The sequence below is a fragment of the Eumetopias jubatus genome, unplaced genomic scaffold, assembly GCF_037043125.1.
Source record: "Eumetopias jubatus isolate StellerSeaLion01/CBP00866 unplaced genomic scaffold, mEumJub1_p1.0 scaffold_9, whole genome shotgun sequence".
Classification (NCBI taxonomy): domain Eukaryota; kingdom Metazoa; phylum Chordata; class Mammalia; order Carnivora; family Otariidae; genus Eumetopias; species Eumetopias jubatus.
In genome coordinates this window covers 31989123-32011614 of record NW_028274815.1, presented here as the reverse complement: position 1 = coordinate 32011614, position 22492 = coordinate 31989123, and the positions used below count along the sequence as shown (strand labels likewise).

The window sequence follows — 22492 nt, the reverse complement described above, 5'->3', positions numbered from 1 at the left end:
AATCCACATTATTCATGCATCCATTCAGTGTCTACTCACAACTCCTCTGTGCCAGGCACGGTTGTGGGCCATGGAGGGCAGTGGATGAACTAGACAGACAAGGTCTCTGTCCTCAGGGAGCTTCTGTTCTGCTGAGGAAGACAGGCAAGTAAGTAAACAATAAGTAAACAGATCACCTCAGGTTAGTGACAAATGCTATCAAGAAAAAGAAAACCGAGTAAGAGGTTGAGAGTGACAGGAGAGGGGCCATTTTGCCAAGAGTGGTCAGGGAAGAACCTTCGGAGGAGAAAACGACTGAGCAGATTCTAAATGCAGAGAAGGGCGAGCCATGGAGATATCTAAGGAGAGAACATTCTGGCAGAGGAAACGAGACGGGAGCACACTGGCGCGCTCCGGGGGTGCAGGCCAGTGGCCGGGACAGGTGGGGTGCGCTGTGAGGTGCCAGAGGAGCCGCTGCACTGGGCCAGGTTGTGTGGGGCCTCAGAGGCCACGGGAAGGGTCTCAGATTTTATTCTCCAAGTCCCTGCAGGCTTTTGTGCATGTGTTTTTAAAAGATCACAGTGGCTGCTGGGGGGGAAGAGACCATGAAGGGGTAAAACAGAAGACAGGCGAGCGCTTAGGAAGCCATGACCGTGGTCCATGCGAGTCGGTGATGCTCTGAGCTGAGGTGGTAACTGTCACGGCGGGGAGACTATGTCAGTTCGTTATGTATTTAGAAAAGAGAACCGACAGGCCCTAGTGATAATTTCGATGGAGTGAGGGGAAAGAGCAGTCGAGGACGGCTTCTAAATTGGGGACGTGTGCGGCGAGGTGAATGGGAACATCATGTACTGAGCGGGAAGGGAATACCGTAAAGGGGAAAATCAAGAATTCCTTTTGAATGAAAGTCTGAGATGCTTATTAGAGATCCAAAGTGAGATGTCAAGAAGGCGATTGCACGTGGAAGCCTGGACTCGGGGGACAGGTACCGGCTGGAGAGAATTTGGGGAGTCGTTCATGGACAGATGGTACTTCAATCCGTGGAATGGGGGGAGCTCCCCTCCGGCTGCCAGTGTCATCATCTGAGGTTTTCTGTTCTAGGTCAGACACTTTGACAGCCCCTACCTGGTGTACCACGAAAAGATCAAAACTAGTCGGGTGTTCATCCGAGACTGCAGTATGGTGTCCGTGTACCCACTGGTCTTGTTCGGGGGAGGCCAAGTGAGTGTGCAGCTTCAGAGAGGGGAGTTTGTTGTGTCCTTGGATGATGGTTGGATCCGTTTTGCAGCTGCTTCCCATCAGGTAAGGGCTAGCGGGCCTGTCTATGAGGCGCAGGCCCTGAGGGGCTTTGATGCTGTGAAGTAGAGGGCATTCCTTCAGGCACCACAGACAACAGAGCTGAGGAAGAGTGAACTATGGGGCGAGGTGGGGGTGGGGGGGACACGGAGCACAATCCAGGCTGGAGGGAGGCCAGGGCTGGAGGCTCAGTGAGAGACTGGGCAGTCCACGGGGAGGGGAGCCCAGGATGGGCTGGTGTGAAGGGCTCGGGACAGAAGCCGTGAGTGAGATGTTGGATCTTCCTAATTGTTGTACAAATAACACATGTTCACCAAAGAAAAATCAGAAAATATAGGTGAGCAAAAATAAAAATCACCCTGATTCTACCACTACCATTAAGGAAAAAAAAAGGAAATGGGTCTGAATTCTTTTATTCTCAGGTCTCACGTATTCACTATTGGAATCTGCAGAAACATTTAAAGGGAATATATGTTTAGGAAAGAAAAATTCATTTTAACATTTGCATCTGGCAGAAAGGTAGCAAGAAGCAGAAACACCAACTCAGGGGCGCCTGGGTGGCTCAGTTGGTTAAGCAACTGCCTTCGGCTCAGGTCATGATCCTGGAGTCCCGGGATCAAGTCCCACATCGGGCTTCCTGCTCAGCAGGGAGTCTGCTTCTCCCTCTGACCCTCCCCCCTCTCATGTGCTCTCTCTTTCTCTCTCTCTCTCTCTCATTTTCTCTCTTTCAAATAAATAAATAAATCTTAAAAAAAAAGATACCAATTCAAACATTAAAGAGAATTTATCGGCACATTTAACTATAAAGTCTAAAGCAGCATAGTCCAATAAAAATATGTGAGGCATATATGTAATTTCAATTTTTCTAGTAGCCACATGTAAAAAATAGGTGAAATTAATTTTATTTAACCTAATATAGGTAAAAAGTTTTAATTTCAACATGTAATCAGTATAAGAATTTATTGAGATTTTTTTTATATTAAATCTTTAAAATCTGGGGTGTATTTTATACTCACAGCACATCTGTTTGAACTGGCCATTAGATTAGCCACGTGTGACGGGTGGCTGCCGTATTGCACGGAACAGGTCAGGAACGCCAGGCAGGGTTGGTTTAATTCAGCAGCTCAAGGACAACAAAAGCCTGATGGCTGCCGTAGCCCCAGGCCTCACATCTGTGTGGCAGCATACTGTCCAGGAGGGGAGACAAGAAACTTCCTCTCCTAAGTCAATTTCTCTGGCCAAAGGAATGTCATAAACTCTAAGGCCCAGATGATCTGAGCCATCACTCTGGCAAAGCTCATGGCATGAGCCTAGTTTGAGTTAGGTCAGGGTGCAAACTGCATGGTTGCCAAATGATGGGGGAGCAGCAAACCATGTTGGGAGGACATCTCCAGTGTCCACCACACATCAGCATAAGAAAATGCCATAAAAAATGTGGAGCTGTTTCTTCCCATGAAAGCATCAAATGTATCCCAAAGCTACAGATTTTTTTGGTTTAATATCCAGCATTTTTAATTCTCCGTTTTCCTGCTTCTCCTCTTGGAGCAAATTGTAAACGTTGACCAGGCTTTAATATGCAGAACACTACGTAGAAGCCATTTTCCCAGATTTAATCTTTTCTTTAAATGAGATGTGATAGAGGGGCCTTTTTATAATAGACCCCATTGGGGCGCCTGGGTGGCTCAGTCGTTAAGCGTCTGCCTTCCACTCAGGTCATGATCCCAGGGTCCTGGGATCGAGCCCCACATCGGGCTCCCTGCTCGGTGGGAAGCCTGCTTCTCCTTCCACTGCCCCTGCTTGTGTTCCCTCTCTTGCTATGTCTCTCTCTGTCAAATAAATAAATAAAATCTTTAAATATATATATATATAATAGACCCCATTTATTATATTGCAGAGCTGACATTGAATAAATGTTCTTATAGCTGCATCAAGAAATTTTAGAAGCCCTTTTAGAATAAAAATGTATTTAGTTTCTCCTCCACTCCACCTCCCCCTCCCCCCCCCCGCTGCTGCATGGAGTGAAAATTACTACCAGAAATCTAGAATAATGATAATCATCAGTGGGACATTTCCTTTAATAACCTTTCCTCCCCTGTTGACCCAATCACTGCTCACATTGCAACTTTCATTTTAGGTGGCTGAACTAGTAAAGGAACTCCGCTGCGAACTTGACCAGCTTCTCCAGGATAAGATAAAAAACCCAAGCATAGATCTGTGTACATGTCCTCGAGGATCCCGGATCATCAGCATGATTGTGAAACTTGTCACCACACAGTAAAGACCAGTCTTAGGAGAGTGCTTGCTACTCCCCTGCTTCTTGCTCACCTGGGAAATAAGAGCAGCACCTCTACCTCCAACCAGGCTCTGTGCTTGGGCTGCCCTGGTGAAGGAGCCCAGGGCAAGCACTGTGCAGTCAGCTGAGGCCCCACACACCCTTAGGGAAGGTTCCCAGACCTTCTGTATTTCGGACAGAACAGGGACACTCCCAGCACAATTTGGAGCGTCCGTGCGAGGCAGTCTAAAAACCAGCTTGCCTGTCTTTTTCTCTGTGACTATCCCGGAGTGAATGAAATTCACCTCATCATACAAAAGTGAATGTTTAATACGATTCTGTTTTAATCTATGTATTTTTTTTCTCCTGCTTTTTTACTGGGGTGATATAGGAGCATGAGAAATACTGAATGTTTTTTTCTATCATAAAGGCTCATCTGAAAGAACTTAGAACAGAGAAGGACAAAAAAAAATCATGTGAGCAAGAAAAATTAAAATTTCATTTTAGGCTATTGGCTACAAAGTAAACTTAATCTGTGAGGGATTTTTATTTTTACTCATTAAAGTTCAGCCTAAAAAAAAAAAACTTGAAGAGCTCTTGTTTGTTATTAAAATGCAAGCTGGTTTTATCCTTACCATTCTTATTCTCAAAAGCAGAACAGTCTAGGTGTCTTTGTTTAGTTTTCGGTTTTCCATTTAGGAGTCTCTGCTCTCTCTTAGGAACACACCCAGATCTCATGGCCACATTTCACGTTACCCAGCAGGGAATTTTGATGGTCTTCTCAGAGTGGACTTGGCACAGTTGAGGTAGAAAAGGTTGCTGTGCTAGTGTCAGATTTACAGCCATAAAAATATCGTATAGGAGGCCGCTTGTTTTCACCTGCCACTTAGGTGAATGGGGAGCTAGCATTTTGAAAAACTGTCAGTACATTTACATTTTCTCTGGACATTTATCCATGTGGCCAGGAAACATCCCAAAGAGCTGAGTAGAAAAAATATTCTTAGGTTTGGCGCTCAGGTAGAGTCACTGCAGATTTCATACTATAGATGGAATTCAAACTAATCAGCAGAACCACCTCAGTGAAGGGAGTTCACTTTTCACAGTATTATTTCAGTTAAATTTTCAGGAAACCTCCTAGACTGTCCAAAATGGTCATTATCAAGTGTGTTTAAGCTTTGGCGCACTTGAAGAGCTTAGACTCTAAATAGTATTTTTAAAAGGCATTAATTCATGTCATCACCTTAAATAAAAAACATGCATAATGCATAGCACCCACAGTATTCAAGTTCTGACTTGCTACCAAAACAAGGCTCACATTACAGAACTGCTCAGGAGAAATGAAGAAGACCACACTCACCCGCTAAGACATTTTTTTGAACCAGTTTTGACTCTCGGTGCTATAGTGGAGTTGATGCTGGCCGCCCTAGCTGGAGCCATCTGCCCAACTGGACCCACAGCCTTCCACACAGGTTTGCAGCAGAGATACAGGGAGGAGCTCAACAAGAGAACTTTCCATCCAGAGTGGTGAGAAATCGCTCCTCTTAGGGAAGTTATTCTTGGGCTGGTCACTTGCAACCACATACAAATGCACAACTCATTCCACAGATGTTCCAGGATGTGGAAAAGATCGGGAAGCCTTCACTGAAGACACTGAATAAGAAAATCCTCCCCACCAAAACTGAACTTAAGCCCCCTCATTAAAATTACCAAGTAAGTGAAACAGGATTACTTCTTCGCAATTGAAGATCAGCATGCTGTAGAGCATTTTAAGGTGAAACCAGATTTCTAAACCCCAGCAAGATGGTCAGCATTTAATGTTAATTTTACGGAGAATTCTGTAAATGTTTCTGAAGTATTTGTTTTGCTGGAATCTAGCTGGGAAACAATATTGGTAAAGTACTTGCTACAAAATTAGTCTGCGTTAGGGTTTTGTAGTCTGTATCTTTGGGGAGTTCTCAGGAAATGAGAATAGGTAAACATTCTTTCTTGCAGAGGTGGTCATAGGTTGGCAGAGCATTAGCTTTGTCTTCTTCCTCCTTGAGTTCCGTATCTGAATGTTATAATTCAGACTCCCTGACAAGTATTGAACTTTGGTCTTTATCCTCCCATTCTGTTATTCGAGCAGTTTAACTAATACACCAAAGCACACAGCCTGTGGCTCTGTAGGCATATGGTAAATGTTCTTTTTCCTTTCTAGGCAGTGGTTTGAATATGTCCCTAAGAGGTTATCCTAAAATAAGACCTTGTGAAAGTACTTCGTAAAATTAAAATGTAGAAATGTAAGCAAATTGGGACCGAGGGTGTGGTTTTCAGATGCAGCCCAGGCTGGCTTTTTGAGAACTGCACTGTTGTGTTTCTCAATGGCTGGGCTGAGCTGGGGAGCTCAGGCGTCACTCAGAGGGTGCCTTGTGGGTGTCACCTAGTTGCCACAGAAATGAGGATCCCTGGGGGCAGCAGAATTATGCTCACACTGCCATTTTGCTTAAACAAGCCTAGGCAGATGCTGGCTTCTTTCCTCCTAAGTCATGCTAGAATTAAGCGGAATCCCTAGGGCTTATTTTCTCCCAAATGCAGGGGAGGAAGTTGGCTTAAAATATTTAGCCAGTTAATAAAACACAGGGTGAGCTACTGTTTTCAGAAGTTAGATCTTGATCATGAAACTGTGTTAGTCAATACTTGAGTACACACAGTATGGTGCCTCAGGTGGAAACAATATAGAAACAGCTAATCCAATGTATTGTCACAGCAATAGTTTCAGACTGTTCCAGAGTGACCGGCTTCCGTGTCTTTTTAAGTCTCACACATGTAAAGCTGTGTAATGACTGTGTAAACCATTAACCACGATGAGTCATTACCAGGAGAGACTTTTTTCTTGCCATTTCTAAGTTATCCGTCCCCCCAAAACACATGTATCAAAGAGATTGGTCTTAAATAAGATTTATAGCCAATCACTAATCCTTACGGTGCTTTAAAATCTTAGATGTCTTAATAATTTGCTTTGTCAAAGAGCAGAGAAAGAGTTGTGTTGGAAATCACTCGCCTGATGTATGAGCCATGAGGAATGGGTGACATCGATATTTCATAAAGATACAGGACAGCAGCCCAAACGTGAACTCATTCCCACAGACGTTTCAGCCTCTGCCCCGTCTTTGCCGAACGGGGGCCATCCCCGAGTCTACTTCTGAGTCAGTTCCAACCCAGCTAACTGAGTAAATAAGCCAGGACACAGTGCCCCAGTGAGAGCTAGGAGGATGGCTTAGAATCCATTTACTGCATTTCTCCACCTGTATTTCAACTTTTTAGGAAAGAAAACAAATCGCAACAAAAGACGATTTGTATGAGGGGTTTGTTTGAAAAGGCAACATCCCAGGGGCGCCTGGGTGGCTCAGGTCCAACTCTTGATTTCGGCTCAGGTCACAATCTCGGCGTGGTGATATCGAGCCCCATGTCGGGCTCCACGTTTAGCGGGGAGTCGGCTTAAGATTCTCTCCCTCTGCCCATCCCTCTGCTCATGGGCTCTTTCTCGCTCACTCGCTCTCACTCTCTCAATAAATAAATACTTTTTTTTTTTTAAAGGTAGCTTCCCATAAATACCAACAATGAAAATCAGCGTTTAGGATGATAACCCTGACATTACAAATACACTATTCCAAAATATGGTATAATAATGTATTTAATAAACATTTTCAACAGAAGCATTTCAAACAGTGAGGGTTTTTGTTATTATTATTTCTTACGTAGAAAAATGCAGTTACTGCTACCTCTTCCAACCTAGGTTTTACTGAGAATGGCCTGAAGGAGTTAATTTTCCTTCCAAGTCGAATGAGCTTATATTTATAAAGGGGAGATTATCCATGGCCAGTTTTCTTCTATAATGATTCAAGACAGGATAACATAGACAAAAAGACTCATTTACTTCCTGAGAGTCCCCTCTTAATAAGTTTTGCCTTATTCCATCCTTAAGTTTCAAATGTATTAAAACAAAAGAATGTTAACCATTCAAGTAAGACTTTATTTGTCCATAGAGGTTGATTAACTACAATACAGGATCTTACCATGTACAAAGACTATAAAGAAGTTTCCTCACAGGACAAAATGTATATTTTGCTTGTTTTAAACCAGTGGTTCTCAAATGGAGGCAATTTTGCCCACCAGGGGACATTTAGCAATATCTGGAGACGTCCCAACTGAGTGGGGATTGGGGTGTGCTCCTGGCATCTAGTGGTTAGAAGCCAGAGATGCTGCTAAATATCCTACAATGCATAGGATCCTCCTCGAACAAAAATTTATCCAGTTCGAAATGTCAGTAGTGCCAAAGTGGAGAAAACCTATTCAAACAAAATGAGATAGGGGTGCCTGGGTGGCTCAGATGGTTAAGTGTCTGCCTTCAGCTCAGGTCATGATCCAAGGGTCCTGGGATTGAGTCCTGCATCGGGCTCCCTGCTAGGCGGGGAGCCTGCTTCCCTCTCTGCCTCTGCCTCTCTCTTTCTCTGACTCTCATGAATAAATAAATAAAACATTTAAAAAAAAAACAAAACGAGATAGGTGACTACTTAAAAAGTCTAGCTATTAGTTACTAATCAGATATAAATTATGCCCACAGTGGTCTCTGAAACTTGTGCCTAAATCAACTCTGATAAACATGTATTATGTGAATAAGAGCGTTTGAGTCCAATGGAGAGTACTTAAGAATGTGAGGAAATTATATGTACAAATGGGAAAAGCCATGTACAGATGGGTAGGGATATATTTACTTTAAAAACATGTTCTAGCATTAAATTTCATTTTTGTAAATACCACTTATTTTGAAAATGTGAAAATAAGTTAAAACATGTGTTTTGAAAATAACAATTTGTATGTGAAACTAATACTGTTAACATTTTCCACGGCAGAACTCAAGGTCTCACACTTAGGCCCACATTAAGATGTCTGAAATACACACACAGTTACTTTATCTTTCTGTTATTTGAACAGAGTCCAACCTAGTAGACTTTGGCCAATATGGTATAATACAAATAGGGTTTTAAGAAGGGGGAAGGGAGTATATAGCTCTATAGGTAGGTAACTGTAAAATGTTGAAATCTAACATGAAACCTAATTGGGAACGATAATTTCTAGGCCCAGTAACCCTTCTCCTATTGTTTGAACTGGAAAAAAAAATCAGTTTGTTTTAGGACTTGATTATTAGCAAGATTACCAGACTGAAAGTCAAAGATGTGTTATGCTCTTTAAAAGACAGATGTCTTTACAAATCAGGGGCCATGTTATACCATGGGCACCAAGGGACAATCCCATATGAGGAGGAAACAAATCCATCTATTATAGACGAGCACGAAATAATCCGTAATTATAGACGTTTCTGTTAATGCCGCCCTTCTGTCTCTGAAATTCACCTGTGCACGTTCCCATTTAAGCTCCAGCTGTCCCCATTATTTCTGGCCCATAAATCTTTATACCATCCTTTTCCACAATAAGCATGGCTAAGATGGATTAATTGAAGCATGCAATCTGATTAATTAACAGGGAGGCTGATTGTCCAGTTTATAACTAATGTGTACTACACGGCTAGTTTGAGACCTATATTGGGGTTGCAGAAATTCCTCCCACATTTATGCTCATAATTTCAATATAACCAACATTTTAAGCAGGTGCTATGTGTCAGCCACGCTAGGAACTCAGAATACAAAAATAAATTGGGACACAGGAGAAACAGGACGAGAAAGAAATAAAGTTTACTTGAATAAATTCAGTCAGGAGCATAATTTACCCCCTGCAAGAGGCTTTGAAGGTTCTAAAGAAACTAGATGCCTGTATGTTGAAATTAAAATGAAGGATACTAATGGCTTTGACCAAGTCTTTTAATTCTGCTTTTTAAGGATCTCATCTCATTCAGCAATTAGGTGTGCCCTTTTTTAAGATTTTATTTATTTACTTGAGAGAGAGAGAGCAAGTGAGAAAGAGGGAGCATGAGCTGTGGGGAGGGGCAGAGGGAGTGGGAGAGAGATAAGCAGACTCCCTGCTGAGCAGGGAGCCCAACGTGGGGCTCAGTCCCAGGGTCCTGGAATCATGACCTGAGCTGAAGGCAGATGCTTAACCGACTGAGCCACCCAGGCACCCCTAGGTGTGTTTCTTTAAACATTGTTAAGGGGAAGCAGGTGGAGGAAGAAGGGGGAGAAAAAAAATAAACATTGTGAGCAGACGTCTGCATATCACCAAAGAAGTAGCTGTAGGGAATACATTTATGGTCTACTCTCTGTTGAAAATGTATTTGGAGGGCGCCTGGGTGGCTCAGTCGGTTAAGTGTCCGACTCTTGGTTTTGGCTCAGGTCGTGGGTTGTCGGATGGAGCCCCATCTCAGGCTCTGCGCTAGGGGTGGCGGGGAGTCTGTTTGAGACTCTCTCCCTCTGCCCCTCCCCCGCAATTGCACGCACTCTATAAAATAAACTTTAAAAATTAAAAAAAGAGGAAAAAAAAATCCCAGAAAATCTATGTGACCTTAAGTTAGGCAGAGTTCTTAGCTACAAACACCAAAAGCATGATCCATGACAGAAAGAAAAAAAAATTGGTAAATCGGGGCAGCTGGGTGGCTCAGTCGTTAAGCGTCTGCCTTCGGCTCAGGTCATGATCCCAGGGTCCTGGGATCGAGCCCCGCATCGGGCTCCCTGCTCCGCGGGAAGCCTGTTTCTCCCTCTCCCACTCCCCCTGCTTGCTGTGTTCCTGTTCTCACTGTCTCTCTGTCAAATAAATAAAAAATATTTTTTTAAAAAATTGGTAAATCATAGTCAATTTCTTAAACTTCTGCAGCTCAAAAACATCATTAAGAAAATACAAGACAAGGGTGCCTGGGTGGCTCAGTTGGTTAAGCGACTGCCTTTGGCTCAGGTCATGATCCTGGAGTTCCGGGATCGAGTCCCGCATCGGGCTCCCTGCTCAGCAGGGAGTCTGCTTCTCCCTCTGACCCTCTTCCCTCTCGTGCTGTCTCTCATTCTCTCTTTCTCAAATAAATAAACAAAATCTTTAAAAAAGAAAATACAAGACAAGGGGCGCCTGGGTGGCTCAGTCGTTAAGCGTCTGCCTTCGGCTCAGGTCATGATCCCAGGGTCCTGGGATCGAGCCCCGCATCGGGCTCCCCGCTCAGCGGGAAGCCTGCTTCTCCCTCTCCCACTCCCCCTGCTTGTGTTCCCTCTCTCGCTGTGTCTCTCTCTTGTCAAATAAATAAATAATCTTTAAAAAAAAAAATACAAGACAAACCACAGACTGGGAGGAAATATTTTGCAAATTATATTTCGATAAAGCACTTGTATCTAGAATATATTAAGACTTCTTAGAACTCAAGTAGACAACTCAGTTTTAAAAACGGGCAAAAGACTTGAGTAAACATTTCACCAAGGTTATACAGATGGCTTAAGAAGCACATGAAGAGATGCTCAACATCATTAGTCATCAGAGAAATGCAAATGAAAACCACAGTGAGATACTACTTCATAACCTCTAGAATCACATACAGTACCACATACTCATAAGGGTGCAGAGAAATTAGAGCCCTCATACATTGCTGATGGAATGTAAAATGGTATGGCTATATTAGAAAATAGCTTGAGTTTCTTAAAAAGACATAATTTATCACGTAATCCAATAACTCCACTCGTGGGTATTTCACATAAGAGAAATGAAAATATATGTGCATACAGAGACTTCTCACAAATGTTCACAGCAGCATTTTTCATAATAGTTCCAAACTGGGAACAATCCCAATATCTGTGGTAAATGAATAAACAAAAAGTATATTCACAATGGAATATTATTAAGAAAAATGAGCCTGTGATACATGCTACAACATGGATAAACTTCAGAAACATAATGCTAAGTGAAAGAAGCCAGACACAGAGACCACATATGGTATGATTCCATTTATATGAAATATACAGAAATGTCAAACCAATAGATACAAAAAGATTAGTGGTTGCCTGGGACTGAGGGTGGGAATGGGAATTCACTGCAAATGAGATACAGAATCTTATGGGGATGGAAATGTTTTAAAAAATAAAGGATTATGGTGATGGCTGCACAACTCTAAATTTACTAAAGATCACTGAATTATGTGCTTCAAGTGGATGAATTTTACGATACATTAATAATACCTCAATAAACTTCTTTTTTAAAAAAAAGATTTTATTTATTCATTTGAGACAGAGAGAGAGAGCATGAGCAGGGGGAGAGGGAGAGGGAGAAACAGACTCCCCGCCGAGCAAGGAGCCCTATGCGGGACTCGGTCCCAGGACCCTGAGATCTTGACCTGAGCCGAAGGCAGACGCTTAACCATCTGAGCCATCCAGGTGCCCCTAAAGTTCTTTTTTAAAAAATATGTTGGGTGGGGACGCCTGGGTGGCTCAGTCGTTAAGCGTCTGCCTTCGGCTCAGGTCGTGGTCCCGGGGTCCTGTGATCGAGTCCCGCATCGGGCTCCTTGCTCAGTGGGGAGCCTGCTTCTCCCTCTCCCTCTACTGCAGCCCCTGCTTGTGCTCTCTCTCTGACAAATAAATAAATAAAAATCTTTAAAAAAAAATATGTTGGGTGCCTGGGGTACCTGGGTGGCTCAGTCGGTTAAACGTCTGCCTTTGGCTCATGTCAGGATCCCAGGGTCCTGGGATTGAGTCCCGCATCAGGCTCCCTGCTTCTCCTTCTGCCTGCCACTCTCCCTGCTTGTGCTCGCTCTCTCTAACAAATAAATAAATAAAATCTTAAAAAAAAAAAGGTATGCACACTTAAAAAAAAAACATTCTCTCCCCTCACCACCACCCCCGCCCCAGCTGGCGCACATGCGCTCACTCTTAAAAAAAAAAAATACACTGCGCCCCTGGCTGGCTCAATCGGTAGAGCATATGACTCTTGATCTCAGGGTTGTTGAGTTGGAGTCCCATGTTGGGTATAGAGATTACTTAAAATCTTTAAAAATAAATAAATAAAAATTTGTTGTAAGATTCCTTTAACTAAAAAAAAAAAAATAGTGGGGCATCTGGCTGGCTCAGTCAGAAGAGCGTGTGACTCTTGATCTCGAGGTCATGAATTCAAGCCCCACCCTGGGTGTAGCAATGACAAAAAATAAACAAGAAAAAATAGTCACTTTACAGTGGAGAAACTTGACAAACCACCTTCACCTAATGATCACAGTTAACATCACCAGAAATGGGACAAATCAATATTATGTGCCTCCTGATATGATGTATTGAGAACACACTATCATTTCCAGAGTATTCCTACCCAAAAGAATCCTATCAAATGGAAACAAAACAAAACATCAGACAAACTCAAATTGAGGATTATTCCACAAAACAAACGTCAATGTCCTAAAAATCAAAGAAAGACTGAGGAACTCTTTCCAATTAAAGGAAGGGACATGACTGAACATGATTCACAGTCCAAATTTTAAAAATCATTTGTGTTTTGTTTTTTCAGTACAGGACATTGAGACGCTCTGGATAAGGTGTGTATTAAATCACAGCACTGTATCAATGTTTCTACCTGATTTTGATGACTGTACTGTGCTTATTTAAGAGAATGTCTTCATTCTTCCATCGTGTCCGTGATTTACTCTCAAACAGTTCAGGGAGAGAAAATGAACACACACACACATAGATGGAAAATACAAATGTGGTCAAATGTTGACATTTGCTGAGAGGATATATGGGAATTCTTTGTCCTGTTCTTGCAAATTTCCTATAAATCTGAAATTACGTTAAAATAAGTTAAAAGCGGTGCATGTATAAGTCATAATTAGAATATATTTCCATTTGAGTAAATATTAGAAACACATGGGGCGCCTGGGTGGCTCAGTCGTTAAGCGTCTGCCTTCGGCTCAGGTCATGACCCCAGGGTCCTGGGATCGAGCCCCACGTGGGGCTCCCTGCTCCGTGGGAGGCCTGCTTCTCCCTCCCAGACTCCCCTCGCTTGTGTTCCCTCTCTCACTGTGTCTCTGTCAAATAAATAAAATCTTTAAAAAAAAAATTAGAAACACAAAGAAATAGATATGACAAAATGATAAGAATATAAGGTTTCCATGGCAGAGCCAGATCATTTACCCTCTTCGTCACTCAGCTTTTGTTTGCAGGCACATTGTTTAAACAGAGGACTCAGTTGCCAAGAAACAGTCTCTCTCCCCAGCTCATTAGTCTGACAGCAAACAAATCTACCAACACCAATGCACCTGTCTCTGGGCCAGGGCTCAAGCCCAACTGATGCTTTGGGCAATTTCCTACATGGCTTCTCTCATCTCAAGGCCTCCCCATATTTTGCCAAAATCATTTCCACACTAAATTTGTTCATACTCCCCTTCCCCTATGTGCCTTCCAAAGATATTCCAGGATTTGAATGGGAGGGTCTTAGTCACAAGGAGCATGGCTATGCACTAAATCTTTTTAGGATCATGGGAACTTTATAAAGTTGTGAGGGATGGGCTGTTTCCCTAAAGTTTCTGAACTGCTTTTGCAAGTGTGGCCTGAGATAGGTAGCATCACCATTATCTGGGAGTTTGTTAGAAATGCAAATGCCTGGGACCCACCCTGGACCTCCTCAGACAGAATCCATTGGGAGTAGGGTCCTGCAATCCGTTTTAACAAGCTCTCGGACTGATTCTGATGCTTACTGAAGTGTGAGGAGTGTGAGGCTACATCCTGTCACTAGACAACTATGCAGGAAAATAGCGCTGATACGGGCTGCATTCAAAGACCCCCTAAAAAGCTGACTATTTTAAAGTATTTCTTGCAAAAGTTACCGCTTCCCTTTTTGTATGAGTAAGGGACACACATGAGAACTGAAAGGGCTGTTTGCACAGCTGAATACCTGTGGACAGACTAGGGAGAAGTTAAGAGTTCTGAGTTTAGCCCTGTAGCAGCCCACATGGCCTATCTAGTTCAAAACTGCCTTTGGAAGTCTGCCCCAAGCCCTGGCACACCAGGCTGCTTCAAGGATTTCCTAAAGCAGACTTTCTGTAAAGGCCTATATATATACGTATATATATTTAAGGACTTTATTTATTTGAGAGACAGATAGTGACAGAGATAGTTGGTCTTTTTTTTTTTCTTAAGATTTATTTTGACAGAGAGAGGGACAGCAGAGAGGGAAGACGAGCAAGGGGAGTGGCAGGCAGAGGGAGAAGCAAGCTTTCCGCTGAGCAGGGAGCCCAAAGGGGCTCGATCCCAGGACCCCGGGATCATGACCTGAGCCGAAGGCAGACGCCACCCAGGCACCCCAGGGTTGGTCTTTTATAGAAAGCTAACCAGGGAACTTAAATCCTTTTAACATCTTTATTGATAACGCCTTCAATGGCTTACTTCATTTTAGGGTCTGGTTATTCTTTGTTGGTCACAGGTGATTATCATAAAGACACCCACCCCACACGCCTAGGGCAGGGCTATATTTTTCCGTAAATATAAGCCATATAGTTTCTGTTCAGATCTGCCACTATGGCTCAAAAGCAGCCACAGAAAATACATAAACCAGTGGGTACGGCTGTGTTCCAGTAAAACTTTTATCAGATGGAGGCAGCAGGCTGCATTTGTCCCAAAGACTCAAAGTTTGCTGACCCTTGTCCTAGGGAGTCAGAGGCCTGGCCCCCGAGAAGACACCCAACCGACAATCTGAGGTACCTCCCTCGGTTTCTAGGCCAGAAACCTCCATATCAAGTCCTGGCCCCTGCCTGGCTTCCAAGGGGTAGGGCCACGTATAGTGAGGCATGCTTCCTGCATTCTCTCCCCTCAGTGAAGCCTGACCCGGGAATGGGGGCTACAGGCAGAAAACAGCATGGGCTGAAGGCCTTGGCTGAATCCACCAGGCACAGGAACTGGGTTCAGTGCAGGAGCAGAATACTTGTCACATTTACCTTTTTCTTCAGAGGTATTAGCCAGGGCTCACTGTAAAGGCTTTGAAAGTTAAACAGCTTATGTGTTAAGATTTTACAAATAGTTAAAACTTTTCAAGTTTCAACCAAAAAAGCATATATTCCAATATATTCTGATTCAAAAGTGATTTCATCCTTACACAATCAATATTTTAAAACAGACACATACAGTTAGTGCAAGGGACTTAACAAGACATTTTATATTGAATCTAACATGTTGTGTTTCTTGCCTAACAAAAATGGAGGTGTACTCTCGCCAACAAAAGACTCTTACAATTCTAATGTCCTTGTGCTATTTTGTTGCATGTGATGCTATCCTTGCCATAGTTCGATTATTAGCACTTATAATCCACATCTTTGATTTTACCAAAACAACAGAGAATTAAAACTCAAACACACACAGTACGCCTTTGAAGTCTTGTAATATGATGGATTTAACATTCAAAACATTTTATGAAGGAAAAAACAAAAATGAAGTGTTATTTCAATCGATGCATCCATAGTTCTTGGCCTCTCACTGGCAAGCTGCAAGATGTCCTTGAATAAGATCCTGAACACGGGAGAGAATAATCTCATTAGAACTGCTGCAATTTTCTGGACCATATGGTGGGTCTATAGTCAGAACCCCAGCCACACACAGAGTCCTTCGTGAATCTCCCTGTTCTGTGATGGGGATGTGGTTCTTCTCGAGCCATTTCTTTAGGCTGTTCTTTCTCTTCTCCAGATCCTCGGGGTTGTAGGCCTTGCAGTCTCCAGACATGAACAAATTCATCAGCTTCTCTCTCACTCTATGGTCCCCTTCGTTCACAGTTTCAACGGTCTGCACAGCATGGCCCATAATTCCAGTCACAGACATGCTGCCATCTTCCAGGAAGTTCACAAGGACAATACTTGGGAGGAAAAGTTAAGTTCAGAGCAGATTTGCAAAAGAAAAATGTAAAGGCCCATAAAGCTACGGAAGAAGCAATGGAATGAAGAGGCATTACCAGCCCCAACAGGCAATTAGAAATTGGGAATAAGAACTTCCCTGTTTAAAATTAATCCCCTCACCACCAAATGTTTGTACTCATTCAATAAGTATTCACTTGGGTCCTACACATCTAAACTTTTTTGTCTAGCCTAAAACCAATCATTGTGGGATGTAGTTAAAGCGCTTTCAGTGCTTTATACTTATTATATTTATGTTATATTTAACAGTTATAAATGGCTTAAATGTGTATTAGAAATCAAGAAAGGGTACAGACTTAATTTTAGAGTTAAACTGAATAACTTCCCTTCAAAGCAGACCAAAGAAAATAACAAAGCACAAAATCAATGAAAGAGAAAACAAAAGAGTTAATAACAAGATCATCAAAGCCAAATGTTGGTTTTTTAAAAAACAAAAACAAAAAATGTAAAATTCACAAAACTCAGGCAAAACTGATTAGAACAGAGAAAAAAGGCACATACAAATAATATTAGGAAGAAGGCAGCAAAGATTGGCAATTTAAAGTATTAGGAACAAATTTATGCCAAGAGTTTTGAAAACTAAAATAGAAAGCTTCCTAGAAAATATAAATTTCTACTACTGAGTCAAAAAAAAGAGACTATAAATAGTCCTATAATCCTTCATAAAAACTGAGTATTTTAAAATATTTTCCCATGGGGGGAAGGCCCAATTTTACTAACAAATTATATACAATTTTCAAGGTTCAAGCATTTTTTTTTAAGATTTATTTATTTATTTGTGAGAGAGAGAGAGAGAGAGACAGTATGAGAGGGGAGAAGGCCAGAGTTGGAGAAGCAGGCTCCCCACTGAGCTGGGAGCCCGATGTGGGACTCGATCCCAGGATTCCGGGATCATGACCTGAGCCAAAGGCAGTCGCTTAACCAACTAAGCCACCCAGGCGCCCCAAGCATTTTTTTTTAAGATTTTATTTTTTTTTAAGATTTTATTTATTCATTTTGAGACACAGAGATACAGAGAGAGAGCAAGCATGAGCAGTGGGAGAGGCAGAGGGAGAGGGGGAAGCAGACTCCCCGCTGAGTCAGGAACTCGATGTGGGGCTCGATCCCAGGATCCTGAGATCAGGACCTGAGCTGAAGGCAGATGCTTAACCATCTGAGCCACCCAGGCGCCCCAAGATTTTATTTTTAAGTAATCTCCACACCCAATGTGGGGCTCAAACCCACAATCCCAAGATCAAGAGTTGCACGCTCCACCGACTAAGCCAGCCAGGCACCCCAAGGTTCAAACATTTCTAATCTAACCAAATTCTTCTAGAGACTATAAAAGGGGGACTGTGCCTTAACTTGTTTAATGAGGTTAATATAATCTTGATACCAAAAGCAGAGGAGAAAATGATTAAAATATAAAACTACAAACTAATCTCATTCATGAATACAAATGCAAAAATCCTAACTAAATAAAATAAATGATGTGGTGTGGTGTGATGTGATGTGAATTTCACTTTGTTGGTACTCCTCCCAAAACCTAAAATCCCAGGCTACTTATGAGAAAGCATCACAGAAACTCAAATTGAGAGACATTCTATGAAATACCTCACTCACCAGAACTCTTCAAAAGTGTCAAGGTCATGAAAAACAAGGAAGGACTGAAAAATTCTCACTCTAGAAGAGACTAAGGACACATGACAATTAAATGAATGTCAGATCCTAGATTGGATCCTGGAATAGAAAAAGGCAAACAATTAGTGGAAACACTGTTAAAATCCAAATGATTGCAGTTTATGTAAAGTTTTAGTTTCAAGGAATGTACCATGGTTAGGTAAGATGCCAACATTAGGGGAAGCTGGGTAGATGGGTCCTCTCTGTATTCTTTTCTGTAAATCTAAAATCATTCCAAAATAAAAAGTGTGTGTGTGTATCATCACCTTTAAAGTAGTCTTGCAAGGGGCACCTGGGTGGCTCAGTTGTTAAGTGTCTACCTTCGGCTCAGGTCATGATCCCAGAGTCCTGGGATCGAGCCCTGCATGGGGCTCCCTGCTCGGCAGGGAGCCTGCTTCTCTCTCCCCCACTCCCCCTTGCTTGTGGTCCCTCTCTCGCTGTCTCTCTCTCTCTGTCAAATGAATAAATAAATCTTAAAGATAAATAAAGTAGTCTTGCAAAAAACAAATCTGATCCTAATCAAACCTCTAGATAGGCATACCAGTTTATAGGAAATACAGAGATATAAGAACATGTTAAGCTACACCATGCACAATGCAATAAGCTAAATCCAGAACGTGTTCAGTTCTATAAGACAAATGATTCCATTTCTTCAACAAATGACATGGAAAACTAAAATGAGAAAGTGCAGTCATTAAGATACTTAAGAGACATACCAACCAAACTGATAAACCAATTAAAGAGATATTCTGAGACAACCAGGCAAATCTAAAAGCGGACTGTTAATAACAAAGTTATTATTACTTTTGTTAGGTATTATAATGTTATTGTGGTTATTAAAGAGTCCTTATCTGCTAAAAGATATTGAGGTATTTATGGACAAAATTATAGGATATCTGCAACTGGCTTAAAGATATTTAGAAAGGGAAGGAAAGGCTAGTGTCTGTTATGCTATTCTCTCTACATTTATGAGATTGAGACTGTCTAATAAAAACGTAGTAACTGAGGGCGCCTGGGTGGCTCAGTTGGTTAAGCGACTGCCTTCGGCTCAGGTCATGATCCTGGAGTCCCGGGATCGAGTCCCGCATCGGGCTCCCTGCTCGGCAGGGAGTCTGCTTCTCCCTCTGACCCTCTTCCCTCTTGTGCTCTCTGTCTCTCATTCTCTCCTTCTCAAATAAATAAATAAAATCTTAAAAAAAAAAAAAAACAAAACAAAAAAAAAAAAAAAAAAACGTAGTAACTGAGCCTGGGTGGCTCAGTCAGTTGGACGTCTGCCTTGGAGAAAAGCGATAGAGCCAAGATATTTATTTGTTTGGCTAGTGTTAGGCTCAGGTCATGATCGCGGAGTCCTGGGGTGGAGCACCGCGTCGGGCTCCCAGCTCAGCGGGGAGTCGGGTCCTCCCTCTCCCTCTGCTCCTCCCCCTCCCTCGCGCTTGCTCTGTGTCTCCCTCAAATAAATAAAAAAGAAAATGTAGTAACAAAAAAAGTGCCTCAGTTTTCCAAATTTGGCTTGTCTGCCAAGGTAATCCATAGTTAGAACAACACTTCGACTCAAAAGCAACACAATTCTTATGTGTGAATAACTAGCCTTTCATTTATCTACTTCCTTAGTTTGGATATAACATATAAGCAGCACAAAGGGGTGTCATTATTATTTCTGGGGAGAAGGAGCCATACTCACTTGGCAGAAACTGGGTCTGTGGTTAAAACCCATCCTTTATACTCCTTCTCACTGGCTGTCACTCTGACTTCTTTGTACGTGTAATCTTGCCATTCTAAGGGGCCTTTCCTCATCCATTCATTCATGGCTGCCAGCTGGCTAGATCTAAAACCACCACCAGTTCGGGTTAATACATGTTCCACTCAAGCAAGTGCCATCCTAGAGATAGAGAACATCTGTGATTTGCCTCAAGTTCCATTATCAGGAAAATAGCTGATGATCAGCTAAGGAGACACCGCGCTGCCATGAGGCCCAGCCCGGGGTAACTCATCCGGCTTACTTCTATTCCACCACCCAGTACCATTCCAAATCGCCTTCACCCTGGCTTTGAACTCGGTCAGCAAATGCTCAAACCTTTTAACTCTGATCTCCTGCGATCAAAGTAACTCACTCCACACCACATTTGGCCAAAACTGAAGAGGAAAACTCCTTTGATACCCACCCACTTGCTCTCTCTAGCTCTTTCTCCGCTGGATCCCGCCAGGGAGAGGCCCCGGATTTGACAATTTCCTCTTATTTGTTTGGAGGATGCACAAGCCAGGGAGCAGCAGCGAAGGCTCTAGAGCGCAGATTCCGTGGCCTAGCTTGCAGCTGCACGATACTTAAAACGGTACTCAAACCTGGTGGTACTAAACGTTTAAGTCCCACAAACGAGAGAAATACCAGCAAGAACTCCTCGCAGCGACGGGTACACAGTAACCACGCGGTGAGGAAAGAGTCACTCCAAGGGCGCCCATCTGAGCCCAGCAGGCTTTGCGCCACGTCGTCACTTCCTTCCCCCAGAATTCTCTGTTTTGTAGTCCTTGGCCTTGGTCACACCTAGAGGTCTGAGAGTCACCGGGCGTGGCGGGGTAAAGGCCGGGTGCGGGCAGGGCCTGAGATTTTTCTGTAGTAATAATAAGGTTCCTTGTTCGCTAGGACCACCCCTCTTCACTGTCACGATGGACATTTCAACCTTTCGTTTTTAAAGAGGAAAAGTCTCGTGCCAAGTTCCTCGTTGAGAGTAGACCTGGAAATGCACCCTTGCGGTGGGATCAAAGCTCAAGAACCCTCTAGGTAAATCCTAAAGTGGGAAGTGTGAGGTGAAAGTGCCTTGGAGAAAAGCGATAGAGCCAAGATATTTATTTGTTTGGCTAGTGTAAGGCAATTAATACGTCTGCTCCTTTGGGATGTGCCCTTGCTACAGTCCTGCAGGAGGTGCAGCAGCCAGAAAGAAAAAGCACAGAATTGGGATGATTTCCACCTAGCAGACCACTCACTAGTGAGGGGTGCCTCACTCACTAGGAAAGCCCGGGCCTCTCCCCCGCAACCCCTCATCACCCGCGCAGTGGAAAAGGGCAAAAGACTCGCTTCTGCCACAGATTAAGGTTCAGGTATGTAGTCGGCTCCTGGCATGGTCCAAATAAACTGTGATCCTGAAAAATGGTACAAGGTGTTAAACGTTGAGTTTCTGCAAATGTGAACACCAAGGGAGATTGACAGAAACCGAATTAGAGGACTATCAAACCACGATGTAGAAAACCTTGAAAATTAGTCAGCTTTTCCCTTACAATTTGGGATCTGAGTTCACATAATCCTTGAAGTACATTGTTTCTTATTGCCATCATTTTAAATAATCCTTTGGCAACCTTCACTCGAGTGATTGGCTGATTATATTAATGTGGCTTTCGTAGATTAAATTAGATTATGCCAGTTAAATCCTCTATAAATCTACAAAGAGCTAATATAAATACCAGTTGGGGGCGCCTGACTGGCTCAGTCAGAAAAGCATGCAACTCTTGATCCCCAGGTGGTGAGTCCGAGCCCCACATTGGGTATAGAGATTACTTCAATAAATAAACGTATAAATACATACATACCAATTGTTAAAATGTGAAGCTAAACATATGACCTCATAAAAATTCAGTCCAAAAGAGCCTCAAACAATTGTGACAACTGGCCATTTGCATTTTAAGCCTTCTATCTGTACTGCAGAATCAAAGACTTTGGAAGCTAGCTCCAAGCTTAACTTAAATGACCCCTTTTAAAGTGATGAGCCTGGGGCAAATTCCTTCCTTTCTCTCCCCTCTCCCTTTAGTCTCCCAGATAATCATTTCCAGCATCTGCTGATGTGAATCACTGATTTATAACAGACTGAGCCCAACCCACTCCATATTGCAGGTTTACAGAAAGACCCTCTCCTGTAGTCCACCCTCAAGTTCAGATGGTGCCATTTCCTCTTCCTTACCCTTGTCCCCCTGGTGCCTCCCTCAGACCAGTTGATGTCCCTTCTCTCATTTTCTACTTTTCTTCCTCTCTTCCCTTTCCCTCTCCATCTCCTTCGTAATGTCTACCTCCCCCTCAAACTTTCACACACACATACACACACACACACACTTAACCCTTTCCTCTGCCAAGTGAAAAATTGTTTATTCTAGATTTTGGAGTACATTTTAATTTTAGCAAGACTTTTTTTTTTTTAAGTAATCTCTACACCCAACTTGGGGTTTAAACTCATGACCCTGAGATTAAGAATTGCATGCCCTGGGGCACCTGGGTGGCTCAGTCAGTTAACCTCCTCCTTCTGCTTGGGTCATGATCCCGGGGTCCTGGGATGGAGTCCCACATCAACTCCCTGCTCGGCATGGAGCCTGCTTCTCCCTCTCCCTCTGCCTGCTACTCCCCCTGCTTGTGCCCTCCCTCCCTCTCTTCTGTCTCTCTCTCTCTGTCAAATAAATAAATGAAA

The 22492-nt window shown here is 42.9% G+C and overlaps 2 protein-coding genes across 7 annotated transcripts in view; one reads left to right on the top strand and one right to left on the bottom strand.

Moving 5' to 3' along the window:
* DHX57 (DExH-box helicase 57) overlaps nt 1-8346 on the top strand; it is a 58089-nt gene extending 49743 nt beyond the window's left edge. For all 3 annotated transcript variants that reach the window (XM_028117199.2, XM_028117200.2, XM_028117198.2), the window contains 2 exons: nt 1081-1281; nt 3410-8346. In XM_028117199.2, the coding sequence (XP_027973000.1) occupies nt 1081-1281; nt 3410-3553 (345 nt within the window). In that variant the 3' untranslated portion in view covers nt 3554-8346. The remainder of the gene's footprint in view (nt 1-1080; nt 1282-3409) is intronic.
* A 5146-nt stretch (nt 8347-13492) lies between these two features.
* On the bottom strand, nt 13493-20516 carry GEMIN6 (gem nuclear organelle associated protein 6). 4 transcript variants are annotated; one of them, XM_028117108.2, is made up of 3 exons: nt 20431-20516; nt 19729-19926; nt 13493-16330 (listed from the first exon to the last, which is right to left on the bottom strand). In XM_028117108.2, exons 2-3 carry the CDS (start codon nt 19851-19853, stop codon nt 15955-15957), a joined length of 501 nt encoding a protein of 166 aa, XP_027972909.1. In that variant the 5' UTR covers nt 19854-19926; nt 20431-20516; the 3' UTR covers nt 13493-15954. The 4 variants fall into 4 exon arrangements, with proteins under 4 accessions (XP_027972909.1, XP_027972910.1, XP_027972907.1 ...); XM_028117109.2 differs by having other exon boundaries at nt 19729-19872; nt 20431-20512; XM_028117106.2 differs by having other exon boundaries at nt 20210-20503.
* Nucleotides 20517-22492: the final 1976 nt, after the last annotated feature.

Excerpts from the sequence above, each read along its gene's own strand:
- GEMIN6 (XM_028117108.2), bottom strand. The coding sequence starts at position 19,853 with ATGAATGAATGGATGAGGAAAGGCCCCTTAGAATGGCAAGATTACACG. Across the intron at positions 16,331-19,728 it reads ACAGACCCAGTTTCTGCCAA|TATTGTCCTTGTGAACTTCC; the intron begins GTGAGTATGGCT and ends TTTCCTCCCAAG.